Here is a 9,269-nt window from a genome sequence, read left to right on the forward strand (position 1 = left end):
AATGTTCCCACCACTATATTTGCGCAATCCCGTTTGGGGACAAAAACCTTATATATCTATGACAGAAACACCTTATCAAAATCAGTCCAGCTTTTTGGGCGCACATTTTATTTGAGGTCAAAATAATGAGATACACATTTAAATGTAACGAAATTACTTTAGGGTAAAAAATTATACGTTTAGAAAACAGTATGAGTAAATGTAACTGGAGCAAGATGAAATACACCAACAACTCATTAGGATGCATTTAATTAAAACGGTTGTTAAAGTGCAACATGAGTCTTTATACATACATCCATATTAAGTAACAACGCTTTGAAATTCTCTTTGAGTTTTATTACCACTCCAGTTTATTTTCAGCTTTTTTTTATGTCACCTGAAGAAAAAGAAATTATTATATATATATATATATTCCCATTTAGGTTCAAACAATGAGACACAACTCACAGCTTTTGTCAATTTGTAAATTTCCATCAGAGCACTGTACATCCACATATGTTGATCTCATCACATCTCCAGCAATCCATCCAGATGTACAATTAAGTCTGTACTTGCTATTGTGCTTTACATAGAGCTTTTCTCCAGGGGGTTGAAGATTGTACATCTCAACAGCCTCATTAATTTCACAAGGCTCTGTGATAAAGAAAACATATAATGAACACTCAAAACTCACAAAATTGCAAAACATCACCAAACAATAATAATTTGGATAGACGCACTAAGACAATTTGGAGGGGTGTCCCATCTCCCATTGACACACTTGTAATTATCTTGTTGTTGATTCAGTACGTAGTAAGATTGGCAAGTATAATGAACCACTGTAATTCCATCATTGGTCTGATCCTTGATGGTGTAGTCTCCATTTTCAAGATAGGGCGGAGGTGGACAGGTTTTACCTTAACAAATAAATAAATAGTGTTAAAATAGATTTATTTAAGTAATTATAATGTTAGATTTATAACATAGGAAAATAGTTGTTTAACATTTTCACACACATTAATACATATTCAAGATTTATGGAAATGTGGAGCACTCCAAAAACTCTTCTTTTTTTTACCATGAAAGCATGCCAGATGCTCTCTGGAAGATTATCAGATTTTGCCCACCAGGTGAGTAAATGTGTTTCTAAGATAATGTGGCGACTTACTTGTGCAGAGGAACGTTTCATTCCATTTCCCATTTTGACACATCAAAGCTCCTCCTGACGTTTCATTGTACGGGCTACTGCACTTGTATCTTAAGATATCCAAGTTGTTGTACACATCTTTCTCATTTAACAGCGTCACAAACTGCAATTGCTTTGTTGGTGTGGAGCACTGAACTGCTCCTGTAAAGGAACAATACATTGCATTTATTCATATCAAATGTAGATGAAAGAAAAATATCAAACATTGATTGTTGTTCAGAGTGTATTAAACATATATCAAAGAGTAAAATTAAGATTTAAAGTAGGGTGCATTCACTTTCTGTAAATAAGACAAGAAATAATAAAAAATGGGGCAAAGGTGAAAACAGGCAATCCTTTATATATTTTTTAGAAATGGTAGATCTTGTATGAAGTAGGCATAATGCTTTGCCTCGACATTGTGGAAATGGTTTGCTCCACCTCCCATCTGACTGGCATTCAATTGCTCTTGGGCCGTAGATCTTCATGTTGTCATCAGAACATAAAAAAACTAAGACATGCCCAGTTACATAAGGCACTGTGACGCTTGGGTGTCCAAATATAATTTTAACATTTTTGAGTTCTTGTTCTTGACAGGTGCCATCTGTAAATAAAAAATGTACGCATATTTGCATCCACCCAACAATATGAATTGTATTGTATCACATGGGAATTTATGTTGGATTCCCATGTGCTTTTGTATAAATGAAATAATAATGTACATTTCTTATTCTATCAGTTTAATGATTCTGCTGGTTGATTACATAAATGTAAAATGATTCAATGAAATTGCCAACATGTTATGACTTACCAGTACAGGCCTGTATGCCTCTCCATTGACCTTGGGGATTACAGGTGATTTGTATGGACAGCTCAGGTCGAAAAATACAGTGATATTGTACCGTTGCAGATATTCTGTAGTTTTGTTTCTGAATTCCAATAATCCGTGCATTTGGGATTTCTGGCGCTTCACACAAGATTTCTAAAAAAAAGAAATGTTTATTATAGTAACTTGCTACAGTTCATATTATATGATGTTTCAGTGTTAAAGATACGTTATAGAAATGCAAATTTTACCAGAACACAATGGATCTGGTTTCCAACCATCCTGTGTGCACACGGCCCGGTCTGCCAATTGACGATATCCAGGCAAACAACTGTAAGATCTTCTTGTTCCCAGTTTCAAATCTTCTTTAAAGTAATACGTAGGGAGATACACATGCCTGTCCAATGGAAGTTTACATATGTTCTCTGAAACAAGATTTGTTAAACATAAATGAATTGAGTAAAACATAATTTTTTATATTGACATTGATTTATTGAGAGAAACTATTACTACAAACGGATATTTATTTTAATTCTTTATAGTCGTGAGTATTCCTTCCTTTCTGTTTAGAGTCAAAACCAACGGTTAGCCATTCAAGTGATTCTTTCTCACGCTATATTTTCCGACATGCATATGCAATTTCATATTTACTAGTAAGAATTGCATTACAAAGCATTCAAATATCATACTGACTAGTAATAATTCAGTTTATAGAGCTCTCTTATTAAATTCTTACTAGTAAAAATGCAATTACGACGAGTAACGCTTGGGGCAAACTTTAAGATAATTCGGCTTGCCATACACGGATGGCTCTGATCTATCTGTTGCGGTTAAACCTGCACTGTAAAAAATTCTGCCGTAATTTGACGGTAAAATACTGGCAGCAGGGTTTCCAGCTGCGGACCGTTATTTTACGGTTTCACTCATTTACGGCTTTCTGTAAATTAACGGTAAAATCCTGGCAGCAGGGTTTCCAGCTGCGAACCGTAATTTTACGGTTTCAATCATTTACGGCTTTCTGTAAATTAACGGTAAAGTACTGGCAATATGGTTTCCAGCTGCGTACCATAATTTTACAGTTTTATTAAATAGCATATTTTCAGTAAAATACTAGCAGCAGAGTTTCTGAATGAATGCTTTTTATTTCAATAAATTAAACAACAGACTGGCAAAGATGAGAAGAGGAACCATAAAATTACCAAACAGATATGTTGTGCATAAAGAACCCAGTCTATAGACATATTTAAACAGATATAAATTTATTATTATTTCTCCATAAACAGATACTGTGCAAAAAGAACAGTCTATAGACATATTATCTAAACTTCTTAAACAATAGAAAACATTGTATTATTAAACCTTGAATGGGCAAAGAACTTTCCACCATCTGTGACCAACTTCACACGCTGGTAGTCTGAAAGATAGGAAAAAAATCTTTAAGCAGAGTATCTATAGAAGGTATCTCTAACCCTACTCTTGGAAAGCTAGAGTCTCGCCACGGTGTTTAAAATGAATGAAATGTGCACTGTGTGTCGATGGTCACGTCAAACAAGTTGCCCCAAAAATAACGCAGACTTGTTGCATGATGATGCTCTGCTCGTGTAACTTGTGAATTTTCGTGTAACAGCCACGACTATGCTGATCCATGAGAAAGACAATGGAGCTCAAAATTATAAAAACGCGGTGTGTTCAGCAACACAGAGTACATTACACTTAATAAAACGGCCTGCTTTTATAACAGAATGCAATTCAGTAGAGAGGCAACCTTTGGATTAACTGATGAATATTTTACTCACCACCTTGCCGGTCTTCTTGGAGACCTTTCCTCTGCAGGTATTGGAGACTCGTTCTGGTTTAATTCCAATGAAGCGTCTAGGTTCAACAAATTTTCAAAGAATACAATAACCATTTGTTAATCATTCTGATTGAAGAATTTATATACACTAAACAGTGAAAGGATGGAAAAGGTCGTACCTTTGAAGAAATTCTTAAGTGCAACAAGCCTCCTCCTGATACTGCAGATGGAAGATGTACACTCAAAAATAATACGGCCCTCTAGACTAAGCATCCATCTTACAGCATTTGCCTGCCCTCCAATGTCTAAAATGAAGAAAAAAAAACATTTACATTATAATTTCAATGAACTGCCTTTGAGATTGCTTCATTTGAACAACCGGTTACCGGTGACACTAACCGAGCATAATCAGACGAGGACTGGCAGGTAGAATGAGTGTCTTCTCAACATCAGATGAAGATGCAGTAACCTGTAGAGAAAACACAATACATGGAAAAACATCAAAAAATTACTTCAATACAGAAATTTGAATAAATTACTAGTGGAAAGAAAATGCATAAAACAAGTCCATCTTCATGTTCCTGAAAACGGGACCGCTGAAGATTGATAAGCAGGTGGGCCATCTCTGTGTTATCCGTCTGGGACAGAACAGTCTTCATTCCTCCCGTCTCTAATGTGTGATTTAAGGTGCTTATAAAAGGCCCTTCAGAGTTTACACCTGACTTGACACAAAAAAAACATTAGATGTTAATTCAAACAAGGTCACTGACACAGATCGGATAACAGTGAGTTACTTATTGCAAACAGGCACAATTAAACCTGACATGGGAAACATGTCTCAGAAATGCAGGTGTAGTACTACATATGTGTCCACAAAGCTTGCAAAAAAACATTGCTTATCTTTAACACCACGAAACAGCACAAGTCTGAATTTCATTCATTTATATCTGGAGGGATTTAACGTTACCTCAGGTAATAGTCACTTTACGGCAATTTACCAAGTCTTCTTGGTCTAGCTAACGTACAAAAGCATACCACACATGTAATATATTGCGCTAACGCACACAAAACTGTATTTTTAACTTTATTTGAAGTTATTAAGTAAATTATTATGTTATATATCGACGTTGAACTGCACGCGCTTATCGCCAATTTAACGAAGCAAACCACCAGTCTACTGTACCGTATTTGCAACAGAACGTGTGTGTGGAGACACAAAACTCATTTAATAATCAAACTTGAATCCCATGAGTTTCTTCAGACGAGACTTGAAATGAAATGTATGCAGCTACGAAAACCGCGAGGTGTCACACTGACTTGAATTCATTCAGCAGGTCCGCCATTGACTCTTGTGCTGCGGAGTAAGAACCCGAGCGGCGGGGGAGGGGAGAGCAACTAGACTGGTTTAGTTCCCATGATCGACTACCTTGTAAATAGCTTCAATTTGAGATTGAATCTGTAACGTTTCTGCTACAACTTTTAGTCAAGGAGTGTCGTTGAATTATCTAACAGTTTCCCCCTTCCGCACCGCTTCTGATGCTCGTCAGTGGTGGCCATTTGAGAACTCTCTGGTTTGTGTGTCAGTCTAGGTAATTCGCGCCACGCAGCTCAGTCAAAATATATAAGTTTCGAAGCGCAATATAATAAAATAATAGATAAATACAAATAAAAACACTTACCTTGACAGTGTCTTGGAAGATATGGCCGTCTCCTGGCGACTGGCGTACTCGTGTTCTCGTTGACTTGTAAAAACGTCATCCGTAAATTAGCTAACGTTAGTTGCGCAAGTAACGTTACTGTTGTCATCGAGCCGCTTCAAAATATGACTGTTTTGTGTAACAAAATGTAGTTTTGAGAGTTGTTTAGACGAGAATGTATGTGTATAAAGTTCAGCTCTGCTGTCGTTTAATAAAGATAGCGTCTACTAAAAAATTTGCTCCAACTGTTTCGGACAAGTGAGTCGGTTTCACTTATGCACCCCGCCCAACGCAGCCTCACCTCGGCAAGTCTTTCTGAAAATCACCGCTGGCTGTGATGTCTCTGTTAAAGTGTGTATTTTTTATGAATACATTCTGAGTTATCATACCCGTTAGCCTTTCTCTTCCAAACTTTATAAATTCTATATCATCGACTGTATTTGTCTGAAGATCATCGATACTTTAAGGTTGAGTAAAACATGGGGTCATTTTGTTTCACCCCTGAAAAAACCCTTTAAATAGGGGATTTAATTATGTTATCCCTTTAATTATTTGTCCATGGGGAAATTGTTTTAACTGAGGGCAAAGTTAAATTGTACAACTTGTATATTTCTTACTGTGCAAACTTATTTTACTTTGTAATAAAGGATTGTGTAAATTATCACAGTAATGTTTTGAATTACTCTGTTTAAATGTAAATCCAGACTAAATAAAGATTAACTCTGATTGCCTTTGTTTACTATACAGCTCTTTACGGTTAAATTCCGTAAACAGATTTACGGTTGAATGTTCTAATTTTACTAGCGAGTAATTAATTTACAGATCAATGGCTGTAAATTAACATTATTAAACCGTTTTTTAAAAGAACAGTATTTTGCCGTTAAAAATTGGCCGTATTTTTACGGTAATATTTTACAGTGTGAGATATAATTCATTTGGGGTATATCTAACAGGCAATCTTTGTTCTTATAAACCTCTTATTTGCTCGATGGAAAATCCTTTTTTAACTGATTGGAAAGTAAAGTTTAACTTTTCTATTTTTGATTTAATGTTGTACTAGAGCGCTCCTGGCGTAATGTTAATTTGGAATTAATTATTTGCATGTTAGATTCACTGTTGTACAAATAATAAAGAATTGTGTTTCTCCCAAGTCTGAACTTGCCAAGTCCGATCTAGCAAGGACAAAAGTCCGTTCTATGCGTTCTTGGACTTGAGAAATGGCCTATTTGTTCCGGCACCGAATTGCTTTAATAACAAGATACTATCAAAAACAGAAATCGTTGAGTGCTCGATGAAGTGAAATATCTACCTACGATCTTTTAAAGGCACACCGGCTTTTTATGCACTATACTGCTTTCAAGCGATGACAAACGTCTGCAATAATACAAAATGTTTGTGAACGTGTCTGCAGGTAAATACACCTTTTAGTCAAGGAAACAAAATCTAACAGTACAAGTGTCAAAACATACAGTGGTGTTATGACCTTATTGACGGTTTTAAGCTGAGCTTTCGTCCTAGCCTAGTTTAGTAACGTTTGTAGTTTAACATAAATCAGCCTATTTAACACAAATTATATCTAAAGGTTCCTTTAAAGATTGTTTCCAGTGCCTGGAGTACAATATATGCTTATATTCAAATAAATGGAATTTAAATGACAAGAACATATAAATGAAATTAATCACATTGTCAGTAACAAAAGAAAGATGCGTCATACACTTACTTTGACCTTGTGTACATTCAACAAACAAAACCCAGAAGGCGACGGGGAGATTTACAATGAATCTCATTTTGTTCAAACTTCACAAATGAAAGTTGCTTTTTCTTTCCTTTTGTCTCTTAAAAGGTTGCTGTGTGTATCACAGGGAAGGAAAAGTTAATGATTTACACGTATGATGTACCACACAAACAGTCTAATTTCTTGATTTATTCTTTCATTTAACATCAAAATGTTTTTATGTTAAACAGTTTATTCATAATGTGTCTGTTTGTTTCTTCTAGTTTGGCAGTAAAAGTATTATAAAAAAATGGTAGTACTACATTCGATCATTTAACTTTGTTAAAGATGAGTAATATCTAGCGGCAAGGTTGCGAATTGCATCCAACCGCTCACTCCACCCCTCCCTTTCGACACACTGACAGAACATGACGAATTATCCAAGGTGACCTGCGATGTATGTAGATAGTAATAGCTCATTCTAAGATAATAAAAACATAACGCTTCATTGTGTAAGGTCTTTATACTCCTCTGAAGACATGGCTATGTATATTATATTGCAGTTCTATCAATAGATCCTCCAAAAAACTACAAACTGGACCTGTGAACTACAATAATATTTAATGTGAACTGCACTTCCCTCTGTCTGCGTCTGCAAAGGCTAGTACTAACAGATCTGGTGTGATCGCAGATTGTATCAATAAATGTTTTCATACAAACTTACATGTTACAAAATGTCATTGTTGCGCTTGTTGATAGACAAGATGCCTTTTACCCGTTTATACAACAAAATGAACAAACAAACATAATAAACAAAAACCTACAGAGGAATCTCCTGAACGGTGTGTTTACAATCATCCTCTTCTTATCTTTTGCAGAACAACCTGATGGTTGACGGCGAGCTTCAACAGCATTCCACAGAGACCCACTGCTGTCCTCCAACGAGACCCCCAGCTGGATATTTCACATCGTCTGTCCGCATATCTGTTCAATCAAAGGCTTCAAAACAGAAAATCACCAGATCCGCAGTTTGCTGGCTTCCGATCTACCACCGCCAGATCCTTTAAGGGTCCCTAGAGGGGCATTTGTGTAAATCGCATCAGATAACAATCAGGTAATCCTTACTTTAGATGACACAGCCACAGAATACTCCGAGATCTGCGTTCTGCAAGAAACAGCAAACCACTGGGATTAATCCCAAGTGTAATTCTGATATATAATATATGTCTGTGTACTTTGCATATTAATTTTGTATTTATAAAAACATACCCATACATGCATATATGTAAGAAAAGTATAAAAAGTAATGTGTTATTTCAATTATTGGTGAATAACTAAATGGAAATATTTCCTAGACACATGTAGGTGTTTGTTTTTATAAATACAAAATTAATATACAAAGTACACAGACATACATTATGTAAACACAAACCTTTCTTCTGGATGTGATTAATTATGATAAATAGTTCGACAGCCCTAATTTATACAAATATCCTTAATTTAAAACTGGTGACGATGGTCACATGGTGGCTTTTTACTGACTATAGCTTTTTTTAGCGTAAACAATTTAGATGTGAATTAGATTTTTTTCTGTCAATTAAAGCAAAAACTTTTTTCATATCCCAAAAAAGATTTCTTCTTGTATCATACATTTGAACCTAAATCTTAAATAAGGGTTTAAAGTGAGCTGTTGTAGTACCTCAGACCAGCCACTAGAATGCAGTATTGACCTTTGGAAACAAGTTTCTATAGACCTGTGTTTGTACAACAACTTATATGTGCAAATTTGTCTTTGTAATACCTGGAGGAAATCAGACACAAACTAATTGAAAAGTAATTTTGCCTGACCATATTGCATTTCTCAACCTGACAGCCTACTAAAAAAGAAAGGTTGTACGATTTTATTTGTGTAATAGTAAATACGCACAATCGCTCTTCCTGATCTTCTCGTGAGATATGGGGTTTTAGAAATGTATTAACTTACAAATGACGCCATTGACCTGACCTTGTTTAACAAAAAATAACAAAATATATACAATTACTCAACCTCGATGAGGCAAAGAACGTCTCGT

General features: G+C 35.5%; 1 protein-coding gene and 1 long non-coding RNA gene across 3 annotated transcripts; both read right to left on the reverse strand.

The window, feature by feature from the left end:
• On the reverse strand, positions 1 to 8,288 carry LOC306902851 (complement factor H-related protein 1-like). 2 transcript variants are annotated; one of them, XM_079471722.1, is made up of 9 exons: positions 8,022 to 8,288; positions 7,204 to 7,330; positions 2,243 to 2,416; positions 1,977 to 2,147; positions 1,578 to 1,769; positions 1,148 to 1,327; positions 720 to 896; positions 448 to 633; positions 1 to 376 (listed from the first exon to the last, which is right to left on the reverse strand). In XM_079471722.1, exons 2-9 carry the CDS (start codon positions 7,268 to 7,270, stop codon positions 357 to 359), a joined length of 1,167 nt encoding a protein of 388 aa, XP_079327848.1. In that variant the 5' UTR covers positions 7,271 to 7,330; positions 8,022 to 8,288; the 3' UTR covers positions 1 to 356. The 2 variants fall into 2 exon arrangements, with proteins under 2 accessions (XP_079327848.1, XP_079327847.1); XM_079471721.1 differs by lacking the exon at positions 8,022 to 8,288 and having other exon boundaries at positions 7,204 to 7,341.
• On the reverse strand, positions 3,238 to 4,994 carry LOC306902871. Its single transcript, XR_013787493.1, has 4 exons — positions 4,186 to 4,994; positions 3,966 to 4,091; positions 3,788 to 3,863; positions 3,238 to 3,405 (listed from the first exon to the last, which is right to left on the reverse strand). It is a non-coding gene; the product is annotated as an uncharacterized lncRNA (long non-coding RNA).
• Positions 8,289 to 9,269: the final 981 nt, after the last annotated feature.

This window comes from Barbatula barbatula (assembly GCF_947034865.1).
Source record: "Barbatula barbatula genome assembly, chromosome: 13".
Taxonomy (NCBI): domain Eukaryota; kingdom Metazoa; phylum Chordata; class Actinopteri; order Cypriniformes; family Nemacheilidae; genus Barbatula; species Barbatula barbatula.

Coding starts and splice junctions, on each gene's coding strand:
- LOC306902851 (XM_079471722.1), bottom strand. CDS start 7,270: ATGAGATTCATTGTAAATCTCCCCGTCGCCTTCTGGGTTTTGTTTGTT. Junction 2,148..2,242: donor ACCAGATCCATTGTGTTCTG/GTAAAATTTGCA, acceptor TCTTTTTTTTAG/AAATCTTGTGTGAAGCGCCA. Junction 377..447: donor TTTACAAATTGACAAAAGCT/GTGAGTTGTGTC, acceptor CTTTTTCTTCAG/GTGACATAAAAAAAAGCTGA.